The sequence below is a fragment of the Salmo salar genome, chromosome ssa12 (assembly GCF_905237065.1).
Source record: "Salmo salar chromosome ssa12, Ssal_v3.1, whole genome shotgun sequence".
NCBI lineage: Eukaryota > Metazoa > Chordata > Actinopteri > Salmoniformes > Salmonidae > Salmo > Salmo salar.
Window position 1 is genome coordinate 18444294 of NC_059453.1, and position 21667 is coordinate 18465960.

General features: G+C 47.8%; 1 protein-coding gene across 1 annotated transcript; it reads left to right on the forward strand.

The window, feature by feature from the left end:
• Nucleotides 1-889: 889 nt before the first annotated feature.
• On the forward strand, nucleotides 890-20540 carry LOC106564333 (uncharacterized). The gene is given in 11 exon segments (XM_045692067.1): nucleotides 890-1408; nucleotides 2246-2289; nucleotides 2600-2665; nucleotides 6750-6816; nucleotides 7015-8295; nucleotides 14030-14794; nucleotides 18044-18383; nucleotides 18583-18824; nucleotides 18976-19066; nucleotides 19069-19154; nucleotides 19836-20540. Coding segments are annotated over 11 exon segments (3300 nt in total). The 5' UTR covers nucleotides 890-1339; the 3' UTR covers nucleotides 20085-20540.
• Nucleotides 20541-21667: the final 1127 nt, after the last annotated feature.

Sequence of the window (21667 nt, forward strand, 5' to 3'; positions counted from 1 at the left end):
TAGAATACAATAAAATAGAATAGAATAGGTCTTCTGCATGACCTTGCTGCTATGGTGATCCTTCCAGACACACTGTTTCTAAATGTATACATACTGAACAAAAATATAAACGTAGCATGCAACAATTTCAAAGATTTTGCTGAGTTACAGTTCATATAAGGAAATCTATCAATTGACATGAATGAATTAGGCCCTAATCTACGGATTTCACATGACTGGTTAGGGGCACAGCCTTGGTAGGACTGGGAGGGTATAGGCCCACCTACTTGGGAGCTAGGCCCAGCTGATAAGAACGAGTCTTTCCCACAAAAGGGCTTTATTACAGACATAAATACTCCTCAGCACCCCTCCCCCCTCAGATGATCCCACAGGTGAAGAAGCCTGATGGGGAGGACCTGGCCTGGTGTGGTTACACCTTGTCCCCAGCACAAGGTACATATGTGTAATGATCATGCTGTTTAATCATCTTCTTGATATGCCACACCTGTCAGGGGGATGGATAATCTTGACAAATGATCAATTGCTCACTAACAGGGATGTTAACAAATTTGTGCACAACATTTGAGAGAAATATGCTTTTTGTGCATATGGAACATTTCTGGGATCTTTTATTTCAGCTCGTGAAATATGGGACACTTTACATGTTGCGTTTTATATTTTTGTTCAGTATAGTTTAACCTCCCTCTCTCTGTGTGTCATTAGCAAAATAACCAACTATAACAGTGCTCCACTGCTCCTAAATTACTGGTAGCAGCCCGCCATTTCCTTTTTCTTCTGTAACAAAAGGTCTTTAAAGCACAAAGAGATTATTTGTGTCCAAGACTCCTCCTTGTCCCTGCCGGTGTGTGCTGTCTTGCCAACTCCTATGGTCACTGTCACGCTAAACAATGACCATAGAAGTTGGCAAGGCAACACAATAACAGTTTTGGGAACAGGCTACCTCATTCATTACCATTGAAATCGGGAAAGGCAAAATGCACAGTACAAAAGTGTACTTAATATGTTAAGGTTAGCAGGTTGTATGACTTGGTGGCTGTGCCAGCTAGTGACCACTCTGCAGAGTTGCCTCCAGAACAAGATTCAGGACGAAAAATGCTAGCTTGCCCTTTCTGCGTCTTGTCTAGCACCTTCTGCGTTGCCAGGACGACCAAAGGGGGCTGACCCCGTCCACGTGACAGAGCGCCTCTCTTCTCCTGCTTCGGGGTGTAGTGTGTGCTCTGTTGTGCTGTCTGCTGCCACTGTGACAGATTTGGGGGAAAGAGAAAGTGGTCTGCTCTGGTTTTGCCACCAGACAGTGGAGTTGGTCGTCTGGACCGAGAGAGCAGTCGGGCATTGAAAGATGGAGCTCTCTGCGGTCGGGGAACGCGTTTTCGCCGCGGAAGCCATTCTGAAACGCCGCGTTCGCAAGGTGAGCATGCCGCCGTTTTTTTGCGCTGCAGAAGAGCAGACGTGGGCGAGGGTCTCCGCGGCGTGCTTCGCGGGCGAGAACCGAGGATCTGTTTTTTAATGACAACGGGGAGGCCTTGCTGTAGCTAGTAGCAAGCGGATGCTTCTCTAGCAAGCCGTTTTAGCTAGCCGAGAAGCTAGCAAGTGTGCTGTGCTGATGGTTTTCAGTGAAATGTCGTAATAAATAGCTATCTAACGTTGCACAAATGAGTCGGCGTGTAAATACAACGTAAACTTTAGCTAATTAGCAATGCCAATTAAAATAAAGGCCGGGTTTGCGTTCAATGCAAATCTACGCTTTGTCTTTGACTTTTTACCCAGACAGCTGGACTATAAATATATGATTGCACCCCGCATACCATAGGCTATCTCGCCAAACCATACATTAAAGTCGACTGTGTGTCATTATTAACTTTAGCTACATAGCAGCTAAATCAGTTTTTCCCTCTCTAGCTTGGGTAAATGTTTTGTCCAGATGCCAGTGGAACTAATTTGCTAGCCAGCTTGTCTGTGTCTGCTTGATGGTGGTGTTTTGTAGCAGCTTTTCCCTCTAAAATGACAAAACAAGACAGGCATACCAGCCAATTTGTTAGTCAGAACTGAGCCAGTTTATAATAGTCAATGTATTGAGTTACGTATTATTTAGAGTAATACGTTAGTCTTAATATTTATCTTAGTGATCATGAATAGCTAGGTAATAAGAAGCATTTTTTGCTCATACACTAGCTATTAAATGGCTGAATACAGTATTGAACACTTTTGGGATTTTTCTCATTCCGCTGTACCTTTCTCTCTTCAGTCTCGCCTAGAATACCTAGTGAAATGGAAAGGATGGGCACTGAAGTAAGTGATTGCCTTCCTAACTAAAAAAAATCATTCAGAATTGTAAATCTTTGCATACCAGCAATCACCTTGTCTGAAGAGACATGTTGTGTTTTATAGAACATATATCCTAGTAGCTACATCTTTAATAGACTTAAACTTCTCCAAGTTATACCATAACATGAAAATGTTAGCCTGTTTTGTGCTAACATTCCACTCCTTGTACTCTGTGTCACGTGCCAAACTTGCAGTGGAATGTTAGCACAAACATACTGTTTCCCAGGTTATGTAAATGTAGAAATTAAACAATTGTGGCACCTCTTTGCTTTAGACACAGTACCTGGGAACCAGAAGAGAATATCCTGGATGGCAGACTGATCGCAGGATTTGAACAGAAGTGAGTGGAACAGTTAACAGTATTTTCAATTCCTTTAAGACAAGTGATGTTTATGACACGGTAAGGACATTTGAGAATTCATCCAAAAGTCTAACACAATTCTCTCTCCTGTTCTCTCTCATCCCAACATCAGTTTTCCTGTTCTCCCTCATTTTTCCAGCTCCCCTCTATCTTTCTCTCCTCGTTCCCTCTGTTGCGCTCTCTCTCTCCATCTCTTTCACTCCGTCTATATTTAAACGTCTTATATCTGTGCAAGTCCTCTCTTTGTCTCTTCCTGCCAAACCCACTTCAAAGCACTCTGCTGCTTACAGAGGGATCGTGTTTACATGGAACTAAAATGATCCCGTCAGTAGAAGTGTGTGTGTGTGTGTGTGTGTGTGTGTGTGTGTGTGTGTGTGTGTCCAGTCTTAGTCAAACAAACGTCAAACTGTTATTCTTTTAGTTTTTTCTTCATTCAGATCCCTATTAGCTGACGCCATAGCAACCAACCGCTAGCTAGTCGTCCTGGGGTCCGCTGTTCTGCTTTCACACACCCAGTCTGTCTCATATTTCAGCCTATTGTCGATATAGTGCACTACTTTTGACCTGAGCTCATAGGGATTTGGTTAACGGTAATGCCCTACGTAGGGAATATGGTGCGATTTGGGGCGTCACCCCTGGTCTTTTGATCATCCCTGTCTAACTGGAAGTTGGGATGTATGAGAAACAGGATGTTACATTAATAAACTTCTCCCTCAGTTGGCTTTGAACTGTATCAGTGGAGGCCTAGATGTTATTACTTCAATAATTGGCTCAATCCCAATTCAACCCTATCCCAGCCTATTGTATCCAGGCAGGCTAGGGTCAGGGTAAGAAACAATCCCAATTCAACCCCATCCCAGCCTATTGTATCCAGGCAGGCTAGGGTCAGGGTAAGAAACAATCCCAATTCAACCCCATCCCAGCCTATTGTATCCAGGCAGGCTAGGGTCAGGGTAAGAAACAATCCCAATTCAACCCCATCCCAGCCTATTGTATCCAGGCAGGCTAGGGTCAGGGTAAGAAACAATCCCAATTCAACCCCATCCCAGCCTATTGTATCCAGGCAGGCTAGGGTCAGGGTAAGAAACAATCCCAATTCAACCCCATCCCAGCCTATTGTATCCAGGCAGGCTAGGGTCAGGGTAAGAAACAATCCCAATTCAACCCCATCCCAGCCTATTGTATCCAGGCAGGCTAGGGTCAGGGTAAGAAACAATCCCAATTCAACCCCATCCCAGCCTATTGTATCCAGGCAGGCTAGGGTCAGGGTAAGAAACAATCCCAATTCAACCCCATCCCAGCCTATTGTATCCAGGCAGGCTAGGGTCAGGGTAAGAAACAATCCCAATTCAACCCCATCCCAGCCTATTGTATCCAGGCAGGCTAGGGTCAGGGTAAGAAACAATCCCAATTCAACCCCATCCCAGCCTATTGTATCCAGGCAGGCTAGGGTCAGGGTAAGAAACAATCCCAATTCAACCCCATCCCAGCCTATTGTATCCAGGCAGGCTAGGGTCAGGGTAAGAAACAATCCCAATTCAACCCCATCCCAGCCTATTGTATCCAGGCAGGCTAGGGTCAGGGTAAGAAACAATCCCAATTCAACCCCATCCCAGCCTATTGTATCCAGGCAGGCTAGGGTCAGGGTAAGAAACAATCCCAATTCAACCCCATCCCAGCCTATTGTATCCAGGCAGGCTAGGGTCAGGGTAAGAAACAATCCCAATTCAACCCCATCCCAGCCTATTGTATCCAGGCAGGCTAGGGTCAGGGTAAGAAACAATCCCAATTCAACCCCATCCCAGCCTATTGTATCCAGGCAGGCTAGGGTCAGGGTAAGAAACAATCCCAATTCAACCCCATCCCAGCCTATTGTATCCAGGCAGGCTAGGGTCAGGGTAAGAAACAATCCCAATTCAACCCCATCCCAGCCTATTGTATCCAGGCAGGCTAGGGTCAGGGTAAGAAACAATCCCAATTCAACCCCATCCCAGCCTATTGTATCCAGGCAGGCTAGGGTCAGGGTAAGAAACAATCCCAATTCAACCCCATCCCAGCCTATTGTATCCAGGCAGGCTAGGGTCAGGGTAAGAAACAATCCCAATTCAACCCCATCCCAGCCTATTGTATCCAGGCAGGCTAGGGTCAGGGTAAGAAACAATCCCAATTCAACCCCATCCCAGCCTATTGTATCCAGGCAGGCTAGGGTCAGGGTAAGAAACAATCCCAATTCAACCCCATCCCAGCCTATTGTATCCAGGCAGGCTAGGGTCAGGGTAAGAAACAATCCCAATTCAACCCCATCCCAGCCTATTGTATCCAGGCAGGCTAGGGTCAGGGTAAGAAACAATCCCAATTCAACCCCATCCCAGCCTATTGTATCCAGGCAGGCTAGGGTCAGGGTAAGAAACAATCCCAATTCAACCCCATCCCAGCCTATTGTATCCAGGCAGGCTAGGGTCAGGGTAAGAAACAATCCCAATTCAACCCCATCCCAGCCTATTGTATCCAGGCAGGCTAGGGTCAGGGTAAGAAACAATCCCAATTCAACCCCATCCCAGCCTATTGTATCCAGGCAGGCTAGGGTCAGGGTAAGAAACAATCCCAATTCAACCCCATCCCAGCCTATTGTATCCAGGCAGGCTAGGGTCAGGGTAAGAAACAATCCCAATTCAACCCCATCCCAGCCTATTGTATCCAGGCAGGCTAGGGTCAGGGTAAGAAACAATCCCAATTCAACCCCATCCCAGCCTATTGTATCCAGGCAGGCTAGGGTCAGGGTAAGAAACAATCCCAATTCAACCCCATCCCAGCCTATTGTATCCAGGCAGGCTAGGGTCAGGGTAAGAAACAATCCCAATTCAACCCCATCCCAGCCTATTGTATCCAGGCAGGCTAGGGTCAGGGTAAGAAACAATCCCAATTCAACCCCATCCCAGCCTATTGTATCCAGGCAGGCTAGGGTCAGGGTAAGAAACAATCCCAATTCAACCCTATCCCAGCCTATTGTATCCAGGCAGGCTAGGGTCAGGGTAAGAAACAATCCCAATTCAACCCCATCCCAGCCTATTGTATCCAGGCAGGCTAGGGTCAGGGTAAGAAACAATCCCAATTCAACCCCATCCCAGCCTATTGTATCCAGGCAGGCTAGGGTCAGGGTAAGAAACAATCCCAATTCAACCCCATCCCAGCCTATTGTATCCAGGCAGGCTAGGGTCAGGGTAAGAAACAATCCCAATTCAACCCCATCCCAGCCTATTGTATCCAGGCAGGCTAGGGTCAGGGTAAGAAACAATCCCAATTCAACCCCATCCCAGCCTATTGTATCCAGGCAGGCTAGGGTCAGGGTAAGAAACAATCCCAATTCAACCCCATCCCAGCCTATTGTATCCAGGCAGGCTAGGGTCAGGGTAAGAAACAATCCCAATTCAACCCCATCCCAGCCTATTGTATCCAGGCAGGCTAGGGTCAGGGTAAGAAACAATCCCAATTCAACCCCATCCCAGCCTATTGTATCCAGGCAGGCTAGGGTCAGGGTAAGAAACAATCCCAATTCAACCCCATCCCAGCCTATTGTATCCAGGCAGGCTAGGGTCAGGGTAAGAAACAATCCCAATTCAACCCCATCCCAGCCTATTGTATCCAGGCAGGCTAGGGTCAGGGTAAGAAACAATCCCAATTCAACCCCATCCCAGCCTATTGTATCCAGGCAGGCTAGGGTCAGGGTAAGAAACAATCCCAATTCAACCCCATCCCAGCCTATTGTATCCAGGCAGGCTAGGGTCAGGGTAAGAAACAATCCCAATTCAACCCCATCCCAGCCTATTGTATCCAGGCAGGCTAGGGTCAGGGTAAGAAACAATCCCAATTCAACCCCATCCCAGCCTATTGTATCCAGGCAGGCTAGGGTCAGGGTAAGAAACAATCCCAATTCAACCCCATCCCAGCCTATTGTATCCAGGCAGGCTAGGGTCAGGGTAAGAAAACATGTAACGTATTTCACTGTTTTGACGTTGACTTTATCGGGTGATTAATTGGAATCCCTTTGTTGTTTTTTTCTCAGAGAGCGTGAGAGAGAACTCCACGGACCAAAGAAGCGGGGACCCAAACCCAAAAATCTTCCTGCCAAGGTATTGTTTTGGATGTTCTTGTCTACCACTATCACAACCATACCAAAATTAGGATTAGCTCATATATTACCGGTCCCAATGAGAATGTAAGAGCAAGACAAAACCTTTCCTGCTGGAGGTTATGATGATGATTTTCTCCTTTTGAGTTTCCAACTCACTTTACTTTCATCTCTCTCCTTCTCTCTCCTCCCTTCTCAGGCACGTGGCGCCCAAAAGAGAGAGACCCCCACCACTCGAGCGCCTCGCTCCACTTCTTCCTCCTCTCCTCGAGCCCCTTCATCCTCCTTCCCCTCCGCCTCTCCAGCACCCTCCCCTAAACTCAACTCCCTAGCAGCGACACACAAGCTGAAGAAAGACATTCGACGCTGCACTAGTATGTCCCGCCGCCCCTTACCTCGCCCCGACCCCCTTGCCACTCCCGGATCCTTCTCCGGCCCCAGTGGGTTCCCCTCGCGGCCCCCCGTCTCCCCCTTCTCAGAGACCGTCCGCATCCTCAATCGTCGCGTCAAACCACGCGAGGTCAAACGGGGTCGCATCATCCTAAACCTCAAGGTCATCGACAAACCAGGAAGTGGAGGCGGAGGAAGGGGCGGCGGGGGTAACCGGAGGGCGCCATCCAGCTCCATGTCCCTCCAAGGGGGTCGTCAGAACATCCCCTCCCGAAATAGGATCATAGGGAAGAGGAGTGGAGAGGCTCCGTACCGGCCCTTCCAGCCCATGCTGGGGTTCCCCATGTACGGGAAGCCGTTTGGTCTCCAGTGTGGTGGCCCCGGACCTCTACACCTTCCACACTCAGCCACAGGCTCCAGCACAGGGACCTCAGGGGCTAGGGACACCCAGCCACCCCCCTCTCCCTCCAGCTCCAGTGGATCCACCACACCCGCCCAGAACCATCCTACCCCTCCTGGACCCGCCACTGGGGCCTCTGGGTCGGCTCCCAACTTGAGCGCCCAGGCTTCGGCCTCCTCTGCCCAGTCTACCCCTAGCCACCCCCCAGAGCTCCAGAAGAACCAGAACGCTGAACAAGGACCAAACCCCCTCCTCCCCTCCCTCTCCTTTGCTTCCGGGTCCTCCTCTTCCTCCTTTGATGAAGAGGATGATGCTGATGCTCTGGACCTTTCCGCGCCTCAGGAGGGGAAGAGGAAGCTTCGCCGTCGGCGCCGGCAGAAACGCCAGCCGCCCTCCGTCAGTACCGCCTCCCCGCCTCACCCCCCTGGCGCCTGCCCCTTGACCTCCAATCCTCAGAGGGTCCCCGCCGAGGGCGACCCCGACTGGCACCCAGAGATGGTGGCGAGCAGCGCCAACGTGGTCGTGACCGACGTCACCACCAACCTCCTCACCGTCACTATCAAAGAGTTCCCCTCCCCCTCATCCCGCCCCTCCTCCCCCCAACCAATACTCCCAGAAAATACCACCTCCTCACCCCCCCCACCACCACCCCCACTGAAGAACCCCCCCACAATCCAAGCCATAGGAAGAGATTAAAGAAGTGGAGATGAATGAATTAGCCTGGCTCCCTGATCTGTTTGTGCTGTCTTGGCCAACTCCTGTGGTCATTGTCTGGGACCAGGCTAGGGAGTAATGCTATTTTAACACAGAAGGTAAAACAAAAAAAACTTCCAATAATAATGAAATTCAGGCCATTGAATATTGAAGAAGAGCGTTATTTTTTGAACAGAACTATAAAAAGCTAACAGCAGGGCGTGCAATATACATCTATAATAATGCTGATTGTCTATCTTTATGCAGCATGATTTCTCTTCTGAGGATCAATAAAGTTTATTCAATTCATGTCCACTCTCACAACCTTGACTGTTTGGAGGCTGGTAATAGAAACCTTCAGTCATAATAACGTTCAAATCAATTCAATCTTTATTGTAGGGAAATTCATACAACCAATAACAGTGTTTGTTATTTGTTCATATTTATACCCATTTTTCCCATTGGAAGTCCAACTCTAAGGTTTAAATGAGGTGCTGAAATGACGTTGCACTTGCTTTGTTGGGCTTCGGCAATACTGCATTTCTACATTGAGATATTTAGCAACGCACTTGACTCCATTAGTGACAACAACCGTATTCTGTATCATTTCCGTATCCAATATCCACATGTTAATTACAAGCCCTTCTTTTTTTCCTCTCTCTCTCGAATGCACAGGCCTATATAAGTATATATTTATATGCACGCACAATGTTAATTCAGCTGCAAAAAGAATACAAATAAGCGGTGAAAGCGTAGAAAGTTAAGTTATTGCTTTTCTTATTGCCATGTTCCAACGCCTGCCTTTAACTCGCTGTCGCCTTCAAGATTCCGGAATGTTCAGTATTCCTGGAACCTCAGTCAAGACTCTAAACTGACTCTCTAATTATTTAAGCCGTGGACTGCATGGAGTGGGATTAATGATGATGTAGTATGTAACCTATCCACCGTGAACACGTCTGTTTGTACCTACCAGATATTCTCTGCATCATGTCTGTACCTACCTACCAGATATTCTCTGTGGAATAACCTGTAGTCCAAACCTCTCAATGGCCTTCTGAACCAGTTTGTGTTGGCGTTCTGATATCCTGGTCCCAGATCTGACCATCTTCTGGTGCTGCCCCTGTTTCTATAGGGCCCCTCTCTCTCTGTCTCTGTCTCTCTCTCTCTCTGTCTGGTGTATTTGTACAATATTATTACAATATTTAAAAGCATGTGTTGCCTTATAGCTGCTCAGTTCCAACTCCACTGCATCTCGTCCGTATACTGTATTAGATGGCTGCACCAATTTGTAAGTCGCTCTGGATAAGAGCGTCTGCTAAATGACGTAAATGTAAAAATGGTTGAGTGTCGTCTAGTCTTTGATACTGTGATAATAATAATACAAATCCACAAACGCATCATCATTCAGCTGTTAATGGATAAAAACATTCTGTTGACTGTCATTGGCTAAACCAGTAGATTCTGTTGACTCATTGGTTGAGCCAGTAGGAGTGTTCATGTACTTCTTGGTGATGTTTTAACAGTTGATATATAAATAGGTAGTACAACTTGACATAGTGGCCTACATTTATACCAAGCAGGGCTCTAGATTTCTCTTGTTTTTTTTCATCTTTCTTTTTTAATTTGTCCATTTTTGGATGTAATTTCAAGAGCCATGTCATTGGCACTTTAATGTAATGACAAGAAGCCGACCTGAAGAATCAAATATGAAATGTTTGTCCATGTAAACTGTTTTATGGGGGGGGGTTCATTTCGAGGGCTTTTGCTTATGTACCTCATTATATATTTTTGAATGAAGTGTAACGTGGATGCTTTACCTTTTTAATAATGACCTTTTATTGTTATTGTTGTTTTTGATTCATGTCCAATATGGGTTTGATAAGAATGGAAACCCCCTGAATTTTTCTATGAATTATAAATGTGTGTCAAGACTGCAGTTTGTCTCGTAATATTGGTCATATGAATGATGTACATTGAATTGTGTTAATGGTAATAATGATGCTAATGACGAGGATAATGTCGACGGTAACGTTGTAATAATGTAGCTGAAGCATGTTTTGCGAGCCCTTATTGTACAGGTAAGGTGAGCGTGGTCATGTTGACGTTCGTTCGTTGTTGCTTTCTGTATATGTTCTGTTGTGCGAGGCTTTTTAATTAAAAAACACCTCCAAGACAGTTCTTTTTGTTGTTCATCTCTTCAGTTCTTTACAGAGGAGTTCTCTGACCACTTATATGGTGATTCTTGTGAGTTTATCGCTTTAAGATTCCATTTGGAGATTCAATCTGGAATCTTGGCTTTCAACTGAAGGAGAAAGTTGTGTTTGATTCTCTATGGCTGGTTTCCAGGGCCGGATCAAGCCTAGTCCTAGACTTAGAGCAGTAGGTCTGAGGAAACTGGCCTGAGCTCAGACCACTGTGTTGGTAGTTCCCTGATGGTCCACATGGTGGCACTGTTAACACAGGTCACATGGGCAGGGTTTTTGCTCTTAGCCTGCACTCAGAAAAGGTTTGAAGAGATGCAGGTTGGGGCGATGGTTGTGCTTCCAGGGCTTTGGTGGCCTTCAGGGGTCAGCCACGGAACACAGAAGTTGAGAGCATATCTGTGGACACACTACTGTGAGCAAAGATAGCCCCTTCTCTTCCCATTGTCCTTCCCACGACATGTTTTAAGTTCCTAGGTATACACATCACAGACAAACATCAGACAGCCTGGTGTGGAAGATGCAACAGTCATCCAGAACCCTGACAAACTTTTACAGGTGCACAAATGAGAGCATCCTGTCGGGCTGTATCACCGCCTGGTGCGGCAACTGCACCGCCCACAACCGCAAGGCTCTCCAGAGGGTGGTGCGGTCTGCACAACGCATCACCTGGGGCAAACTACCTGCCTTCCATGATACCTACAGCACCCGATGTCACAGGAAGGCCAAAAAGATCATCAAGGACATCGACCACCCGAGCCACTGCCTGTTCACCCCGCAATCATCCAGAAAGCTCGGTCAGTACAGGTGCATCAAAGCGGGGACAAAGAGACAGAAGCTATTTTTCAATCTCAAGGCCATCAGACTGTTAAACAGCCATCACTAACTCAGAGGCTGCTGCCAACATTAAGGGCCAATTTAATAAATGGATCACTAGTCACTTTATACAATACCACTCAAAATAATGGCACTTTAATAATGTTTACATATCTTACATTACTCATATCACATGTATATACTGTATTTTATACCATCTATTGCACCTTGCCTATCCCGCTCAGCCATGCTCATCCATATATTTATATGTACATATTCTCATTCACCCCTTTAGATTTGTGTGTATTAGGTAGTTGTGGAATTGTTAGATTACTTGTTAGATATTACTGCACTGTCGGAACTAGAAGCACAAGCATTTCGTTACACTCGCATTAACATCTGCTAACCATGTGTATGTGACAAATAAAATGTGATTCGATTTGTATGCCTTGTCTACTATCGTCCTATTCTACCACACTCCTCACCTTCAATCCTTCATCTCCCTTTAGCATCCATGTCCTCAACTATTCTACCACCTTCTCCCATCCAGCCCAGCCCACCCCATACTCTGGCAGGCCACCCATGGTCCCCTCTCCTCTCCCGACCCCAGCCATTCCTGCTCTGGATGGCCTCATTCCTCTCTAGTTTGGTCTCCCCATTCCTCCTCCATTCTCTCCCAGAACCAGCCCATCCTCCCTTCTCCTCACCCTCTCTCCTCTCACCATCTCTGGCTGGCCTCCCATTGCGGTTTAGGGACTGGACAGATGGGACTTCCTAGTGGGATGGCTGCCACTCCAGGACATCTACAGCACCCGGTGTCACAGGAAGAAGAAGAAGATCATCAAGGACCTCAGCCACCCACGTCTTGGCCTGTTCACCCCGCTACCATCTAGAACCCGGAGACAGTACAGGTGCATCAAAGCTGGGACTGAGAGACTGGAAAACAGCTTCTATCTCCAGGCCTTCAGACTGATAAACAGTCACCTCTAGCCGGCCTCAGTACTCTGTCCTGAACGTAGTCACTGTTACTAACCGGCTATCACCCGGTACTCAACCCTGCACCTTAGAGACTGCTGGCCTATGTACATAGTCATGGGAACACTGGTCACTTTAATCATGTTTACATACTGTTTTACCCACTTCATATGTATATAATATATTCTAGTCAAGGCTTATCCTAACTATTGCTGTACACACCTTTTCTATTCATAAACTGTCCATACCGTCTATGCACACCATCATATACATACACTGAGTATACAAAACATTATGAACACTTTCCATGACACAGACTGACCAGGTGAATCCAGATGAAAGCTATGATCCCTTATTGATGTCCCTTGTTAAATCCACTTCAATCAGTGTAGATGAAGGAGAGGAGACAGGTTAAAGAAGGATTTTTAAGCCTTGAGACAATTGAGACATGGATTGTGTATGTGTGCCATTCAGAGGGTGAATGGGCAAGACAACATATTTAAGTGCCTTTGAACAGGGTATGGTAGTAGGTGCCAGGCACACTGGCTTGTTACAGGAACTGCAACACTGACGGGTTTCTCACGCTCAACAGTGTCCTGTGTGTATCAAGAATGGTACACCACCCAAAGGACATCCAGCCAACTTGACACAACTATAGGAATCATTGGTGACAACTTGGGCCAGCATCCCTGTGGAATGCTTTCGACACGTAGAGTCCATGCCACGACAGAGTGAGGCTGTTCTGAGTGCGGGGATTTGTCTGTATTGTTTTGTGTTGTTAGATATTACTACACAGCTGAAGCTAAAAACATAACAATTTCGCTGCACCTGCGATAAAATCTGCAAAATATGTACGCGACCAATAACGTTTAATTTGATTTGATTTACTAGAGTATATTGTCCAGGCAAACTAGACCAGACTCGTGCTGTGCGTGGGGGATATCGTATCGAAGCGTCGGTTTATGTTCCGGTCTGGTAATAGAGGATGTATGCCTCATACACGCATCTGCTGTGAGCGCGCACATACACACATACAATCCATAAACGGGTGTAGTATTTCGGTCTCTCTCTCTCTCTCTCTCTCTCTCTCACTCGCACACACACACACACACACACACACACACACACACACACACACACACACACACACACACACACACACACACACACACACACACACACACACACACACACACCTCTATCGTATTAGATGGTGTTCATAATGTTATTTGCCTCTTCACCTCCAATGACGCATCCCACACACACACACACCCTCCACTCCCTCGTCTGTCTCCCCGCCTACTCTGTCACGGTTCCCATAGTAACTACGGACGGAGGACAGGAGCGGAGCTTAGCAACACCGAGAGAGGGAGACGGTCTTTCGATTTAGGCCTGCTGACAGAACAATCGGTATTTCTACATTTAGAGAAAAACGCAACAAACGCGTCTGTCAACCGCTGTCGTTTGTTTTCTGCGTTTGGAGGTGTTTTGTTTTTTTGGGGGGGGGGTATTATAATATAGGCCTAGGTTATTCGTTTTATTTAATCATATAAAAAAGCAGGTAGATTAATCAACTGATAGGCTATCGAGGAGCGGATTATGAAATCGCACGAGTGATGTTGGCTATAGCATTTTCATAGCCTAATGTAATCTAGATTGTGAGGGGGAAAAACGGACCTTATTTTTCAGTAGAATCTATATTTCCAACGGAATTTGATCTCTGATTTGTAGGCTAATCTATCGATCGCTTTAGCCCATCTCGCCACGCTGCCGCTATGAAGTTCGTTGTCGTCTTGGTCGGTGCTGGATCCGTGGTCTTCCTCGGCGCGGTCATCTGCATCATCGCCAGTGTTTACCCGCGGAAAGCTGCCGCGCATCAGGACCTGTCCGACAACGCGACTCTGTCTGCTGAGCCCTTGTTTTCCCTGGGTTCCGTGGCTCACGCCGGTCCATTGGGCGCTCTCCATGGTGCTGAATCCTACGAGGGCGGCGGAGGAGGCGGCTTGGGGCTCGGGCTGGGGGGTCCCTCCACTCTCAACGAGCTCAGCCCCGGGGAGGTGACCGGTGGTGGTGGTGGAGGGGCGCAGAAACAGTTCAGTTTCAGCCGGCTCATCTGCACTCCGATTCCCGCCGGAGAATGCAAGCCCAAGAGCATGAAGCAGCAGGCGGACGACCCTTCACTCTATGTGGATGAAGACTGGAGCTTCCTCCGGACCACCGCGGACGACCTCCGGCAGACGGTGGTGCAGCAGAACGGCCAGATACTCATGGATCAGCGGACCATCCGTGAGCTGACGGGGAAACTGTCGGAGTGCGAGAGCGGCCTGGAGGACGGGAGTCCCGGGCACTCCGAGCGGAGCCTGGGGGCCTGGGCGGGCAACCGCCGACTCATGGCCGGGGATGATGTGAGCTCGTCGGCCGCTGTGCAGCTGCAGACCGCTAGAGCCGTGGAGGAGCTAGAGAGGGCCATTCTCAACCTGAAAGACCGCATCGAGAAACTGGAGGTGGGTTGGGTGAATATTGAGTATAGCTTACCCTATAGCCCAAAGCCACAGACTGTAGTCGTATACAGTCTCGATATAAGCTAGCTACAGGCAAGCGTATGAATAGGCTACTTTTGTAAAAAGTTTCAATAGTAGAGATAATGCGCCTTGGAGAGCGTATAACACACGTTAGCGCCTTGAGGTGCGCTGTTGATAGGCTTAGCCTATATGTCCCAGTGTGTTTTATAATGTCTTGATCATCTCCAGTCAGTCACTGAGCTAGGCCTATAGGCTATAGCCTACTACGGTTAGCCTATGGATTATTTATATGATTAAGGGAGATTTATGCAATATGACTATATGGCTACTGATTGCTTGCCCCCAAACAGAGTGAATCTTTCAGTAGATAATCCAGAATAATGAAAAACATGTCGCCACCAATTGTTAGCAATATCCAACACCGACAGAAAGACAGACAGACATGTTGCACAACCCAATGTCTCAACCTTATGCAACAAATAGGCTACAATATCAGCGCGGAAACAGAGGCGCCCCAATTCTAGAACCTCCACTTGGCGCGCCGGTGATGCATGGGGCGAGGCATAGGCTATATCACGTGATAACGAGGTAAATGCCCATGGGTCTAGTATTCCTAACGGCTAGAATATCCTAATGACATCAATTATTTGATTGACTTCAGGACCTCTAACTCACCCCTACCCTCCCTCCTCCCTCCCTCCCTCCTCCCTCCCTCCTGACTTTATCGACATCATGATCCCTGACTCCCTCCCTCCCTCCTCCACCTCTCCTCCACATCCATCCATCCATCCATCCATCCATCCATCCATCCATCCATCCATCCATCCATTCATCCAACCATCCAACACACAGCCTCTCTCATCAGCATCATTACACTCACCCAGTCCCTCAGCGCAAGGGGATATAGTTTCTTTCATGTGCTGTCTCTCTCCCCTCACCACGCAGCTCTTACATCCGCATCCGTCCACATCAATAAAATATGAAGGGATGCTGGATGAAGAGAGGAGAGACCTTGAGACTTAAGCCATACTGTGTGTGTGTGTGTGTGTGTGTGTGTGTGTGTGTGTGTGTGTGTGTGTGTGTGTGTGTGTGTGTGTGTGTGTGTGTGTGTGTGTGTGTGTGTGTGTGTGCACCTGTGTTTTTGCTGTAGCTTGCTGTCTTAAAGGTATTGAGTGTACGTGTCAGAGAGAGAAAGAGAGAGGTGAGAGAGAGAGAGAGGTGAGAGAGAGAGAGGTGAGAGAGAGAGAGAGGTGAGAGAGAGAGAGAGAGAGAGGTGAGAGAGAGAGAGAGGTGAGAGAGAGAGAGAGGTGAGAGAGAGAGGTGAGAGAGAGGAGGTGAGAGAGAGAGGAGTGAGAGAGAGAGAGAGGTGAGAGAAAGAGAGAGGTGAGAGAAAGAGAGAGGTGAGAGAGGTGAGAGAAAGAGAGAGGTGAGAGAGAGAGAGGTGAGAGAGCTAGGGAGGGTGAGGAAGATAGCGAGGGTGAGAGAGGGAGAGAGAGAGAGAGGACATAGAGCAAATGAGAGAGGAAGAGAGATGAGAAAGAGAGAGAGAAAGAGAGATAGAGAGATGAGAAAGAGAGATGGAAAGAGGGAGAGTCAGTCTGATGTAAGAGAGGCTATTTTATTGCTTGAGACACAACATTTCCCAGTGCATTCTAACATACTGCACAGTCAAGGAACAGTGAGTGTGAATGTAGTCTATAGCTGTCCAGGCATTCAATCTCTCCTCACACCAACTATCTCTCTCTCTCTCTCTCTCTCTCTCTCTCTCTCTCTCTCTCTCTCTCTCTCTCTCTCTCTCTCTCTCTCTCTCTCTCTCTCTCTCTCTCTCTCTCTCTCTCTCTGTCTCTCTTTCCCTTTCTCTGCCTCCCATCTTCTCTTTCAGTCTGTCTGTCTGTCTGTCTGTCTGTCTGTCTGTCTGTCTGTCTGTCTGTCTGTCTGTCTGTCTGTCTGTCTGTCTGTCTGTCTGTCTGTCTGTCTGTCTGTCTGTCTGTCTGTCTGTCTGTCTGTCTGTCTGTCTGTCTGTCTGTCTGTCTCCTGTTGCTCTCTCTTGTCGCAACCCTCTCACTTTACTCGTACTTAGTTTCTCTCTCTCTCTCTCATACTCTTTCTCTCTCTTTCTCTCTCTCTCTCTCATACTCTTTCTCTCTCTTTCTCTCTCTCATACTCTTTCTCTCTCTTTCTCTCTCTCTCTCTCATACTCTTTCTCTCTCTTTCTCTCTCTCATACTCTTTCTCTCTCTTTCTCTCTCTCACTTTCTCTCATAATCTCTCTCTGTCTTTCTTTCTCCATCCTTCCTCTTTCACCTACACCAACTAATTTCTCTCTCGCTTCCTCTCTATTCACCTCCTCTCCCTCTCTCTCTCTGTCTCTCTCTCTGTCTCTCTCTCTCTCTCTCTCTGTCTCTGTCTGTCTCTCTCTCTCTCTCTCTCTCTCTCTCTCTCTCCCTTCCTCTCTATTCACCTCCTCTCTCTCTCCACTTTTACCCTATCTCTATCTGCGTGCCTGTCTTTCTTTTCGTTGTTTTCTTAAAGATGCAGTAATTCATGTCAGAAGCTAGCAGATTCATTACTTAGTTTCAAAGCACAAACGTTTGTTAGCACATTTCTCGATGTGGCTTTAACTATGGAGGGAGCCATCCTGCCCCGCTAATTGCAAGGGGGTTGCCTAGCAACACAAACCTCTGAGAGAGTCAAAGTCTGCATTGCATGACAAATTCCCATGATTTGTAAATCTGTATCTCACAAAATAACTAGATACAGTGCATTCGGGAAATATTCAGACCCCTTCACTTTTTCCACATTTTGTTATGTTACAGCCTTATTCTAAAATGGATTGAATTGTTTTTTTCCCTTCATCAATCTTAACACAATACAAAAACTTAAATATTACATTTACATACATTAGGTATTCAGACTCTTTACTCAGTACTTTGTTGATACACATCTCTCTCTCTCTCTCTCTCTCTCTGTCTCTCTGTCTCTCTCTCTGTCTCTCTCTGTCTCTCTCTCTGTCTCTCTCTCTCTCTCTCTCTCTGTCTCTCTGTCTCTCTCTCTGTCTCTCTCTGTCTCTCTCTCTGTCTCTCTCTCTCTCTCTCTGTGTCTCTCTCTGTGTCTCTCTCTCTCTCTCTGTCTCTCCCTCCTTGCACTATCACTCACTCCTCCACAACCTCCTCTTTTCTTTCTCTCTGTCCATACTAACCCCTTCCTCTTCTCTTTCCCTCTCCTCTCACAGTTGGAGATCGGCCCTGCTGCCCTCAACCTCTCCGTTGAGACTCCATCCCCCAGCGCCGGCGTGGGCGTCAGCAGTGGCATCGGTACTAAAGTTCAAGGGTCACCGTCATCAGCATCAACGACAGGAGGCGGTAGTGTCTCCTCGGGGGGGCGAAAGGCCCCTGGGGGCCCTGGCAGAGGAGGTGGAGGCCCCTGGAAGGACCTGGAAGGAGAGCTGGAGAGGAAGATTGAGATGCTGGAGAAAGAGCGGAAGGCACTGAGGAAGGAGACACAGATACATCACAAACAGATAGACCAAGGGATTGATACTCTACACCACCGCATTGCAGAGCTGGAACAGAGTGAGTGGAACAGAAAAGGGGAGGAGGGAGGAGGGGTACTATAGGGAACTAAAAGAAGGTCAAATAAGTTGAGCCCAGATTTGCTAGAAAGCAAAGTAAGAAGGACAAAACGGTAACTTCTTCTTTTACTACAACTACTACTACTATCTGTTTCACAGAGCCAAATGTAAACCATCTCTCCATACTGTCTCTCCTTCAGGTCTGACAGAGTACAACTACCCAGACGGCTATGTCCTCTCCTTCCCCGTGAGGACCAGATACATGTACGGCCTGGTGCGGAGAGAAATGCCGGAGATGTATGCCTTCACCGCCTGCGTCTGGCTCAAGGTGAAAGAGGGGGGTATCGGCACCCCCTTCTCCTACTCCGTCCCGGGACAACCCAACGAGCTGGTGCTGCTACAGGGGATACACAACCCTGTAGAGCTTCTTATCAATGACAAGGTAGGAGTGTGTGTGTGTGTATCATTATCATATCAGTTATCTCCTCCTTTTGTTCATACTTGTATAGTTTTATGAATAACATTGATTGGTCGATTGATTGATTGATCGACTGATTGGTGATTGGGCTAAATGTCCCTTCCCTCACTTCTAGGTGGCTCAGCTGCCCCTGTCCCTTGCCCAGGGTGTGTGGGAGCACATATGTTTGAGCTGGACCCTCAGAGACGGGGTATGGAAGGCCTACCAGGGGGGAAGCTGAAGGGGCGCGGAGAGGGGCTGGCTGCATGGCACCCCATCAAGCCAGGAGGAGTGCTCATTCTGGGGCAGGAGCAGGTGGGTGAGAGGGATGGAGGTCTGGAGGGTTGGAGAGTTAGAGGGATGGAGGTCTGGAGGGGTGGAGAGTTAGAGGGATGGAGGTCTGGAGGGGTGGAGAGTTAGAGGGATGGAGGTCTGGAGGGGTGGAGAGTTAGAGGGATGGAGGTCTGGAGGGGTGGAGAGTTAGAGGGATGGAGGTCTGGAGGGGTGGAGAGTTAGAGGGATGGAGGTCTGGAGGGGTGGAGAGTTAGAGGGATGGAGTGATGGAGGGGTGGAGAGTTAGAGGGATGGAGTGATGGAGGGGTGGAGAGTTAGAGGGATGGAGTGATTGAGGGGTGGAGAGTTAGAGGGATGGAGTGATGGAGGGGTGGAGAGTTAGACGGATGGAGTGATGGGTGGTGGAAGGATGGAGGGGTGGAGGGATGAGAGATTGAGGGGGGGAGGTGGCTTGTCCTGTGGCAAGAGCAGGTGAGAAGGGTGGGGTCGAGGTGGAGGGTGGAGGAGTGGAGGAATGGAGAGATGGATGGGGTGGAGTGATAGAGGGATAGAAAGGTAATAAGAAACCTTGAGAGGAACCAGAGTTTTCTGGCTGGCTGGCTGGCTGGCTGGCTGGCTGGCTGGGTGGATGAGTTGTATTGTAATCCCTGATCTCTCTCTTTCACTCTCTATCATCTCTATCATATTATATTTCCTCTCTAGGACACGCTGGGCGGTCGTTTCGACGCCTCCCAGGCCCTGGTTGGGGAGCTCTCCCAGTTCAACCTGTGGGACAGGGTCCTGAAGCCTGCTGAGGTATCCGCTCTGGCTGCCTGTTCCTTGGGCACACTGGGCAACGTGGTCCCCTGGACAGACCAGGACGTAGAGGTCTACGGAGGGGCCACCAAGGAGGCTGTGGACCCCTGCAACCAGCCACCCCGGGCCAGCCCCAGCTCCAGCCCTAAACAGTGAAGGGTTAGATGGGTTGGTAGAGGGGTCTCTTGGTTGTTATAAAGGGGGCTCAGTGAGGCCAGAGGGGTTAGTTGGTTTGTTGATGCTCCTCATAAGAGGGGGGTTTGAGGTGTTTTTCTGGGGCAGGGGTTGTGTGATGGGGAACTAGGGTAGAGATGGAGAGTCAGTTGAGTTGTTTTAAAGGGGCATTGCTCTTTCCAAGAGCAATGCTTGAGGTGTGCTTGAGGAGGCTTTTCGGAGGGTCTGGGATCAGGGGGAGTAGAGATTAGTTGAGTAGGTGTGTTGTTATCTGGGTGTTGTTCACCCACTGAAGGTGTTAACATCAACAGCGCTACAGCTGTTGAGAACAACACCCAGACTAGCTTTAGCTCCGCGGCGATGTGGGAAGATGTTAAGGGAAAGGTGCTGCTTTTTTCACCCCTCTGATTTGTGTTTTAGAGAGTTGGGTGGGTGGGGGTGGGGGGTGGGGTGGGGGGGTTGGGGTTCTCAGCCCCCAGGGAAGAGCTACATATGCCACGCCTCATCTCATCTCATCACGTGTTCTGAAGCTTGTGCTTCTAACTTTGAAATAGGGATTTTCTTCTGCTTTTGGAGATGTGACGCCAGTGTTGCTACTCAACTGTGTTTCTGATCAACAACAGCACGTTAAAAGTGAGCGTTTGGATTTCTTTTTCTACTGCGCATTTTGTTGATTTTCATTGCAGCGATGTTTTTTTTCTAACACAGTGTCTTTTTTCTATGTATGTGTGTTATGTGCTTTCAAATAAACTCTCCATTTGACCTATTGCGACTCACAAAACCTCTCACAAAGATGCAATTGTAACGGCCCAGCACAATGTATTGCCATAGAAATAGCTGTTGCGAGACACATGGATCCTGTAAATTAAGACGTCAATTGATTTCTTAGATTCATAATATCCATCTGGTTGACTTAAAGGGGCAATCTGTTAAGTGATTCGTACATCCATTGTGGCAGGGTGTCCGCTTTGTTGTTGTTTGAACTGCAGATTCGCCCTTTACAGTGATTTGTGACCTGTCTCAATGGTTTTTTTTTTAATGTAAAGCTGATGGAATGGAATGTATATCTGTATGCATGAGAAAAGCTTTTTCAAAATTACAGGTCAGAGGTCAGATTTCTAAATAGTCCTGTTTCCAAGACAGCAACAACACAAAAACGTACAACAATATTAACTATTGAATGGTGCGCTTCACCCCACAAAGCCCAAAATGAATACGCACCTCAAAGAATGTGTATTTAGCTCTTTCTTACCTTCACAGAATTGCTTAATAAGTGTGTGAAAAAGGGACATTGGGACACTGATGTTGAGTTGAGGGGTGTAGTGAAGAAAATGTACCTGGATTATTGGGTGTCCTTCCCCCCCACTTCACCATTGACATATGGTTGTAAAGTGCCTGTCTGGGTATTACACGCCCAATGCAAATGTCAAATGTATTTTATTTTCTCTCTCTGTCTCTCTCTGTCTCTCTCTCTCTCTCTCTCTCTCTCTCTCTCTCTCTCTCTCTCTCTCTCTCTCTCTCTCTCTCTCTCTCCTGCTATTGGTTATGATGTTATTGTAACCAGC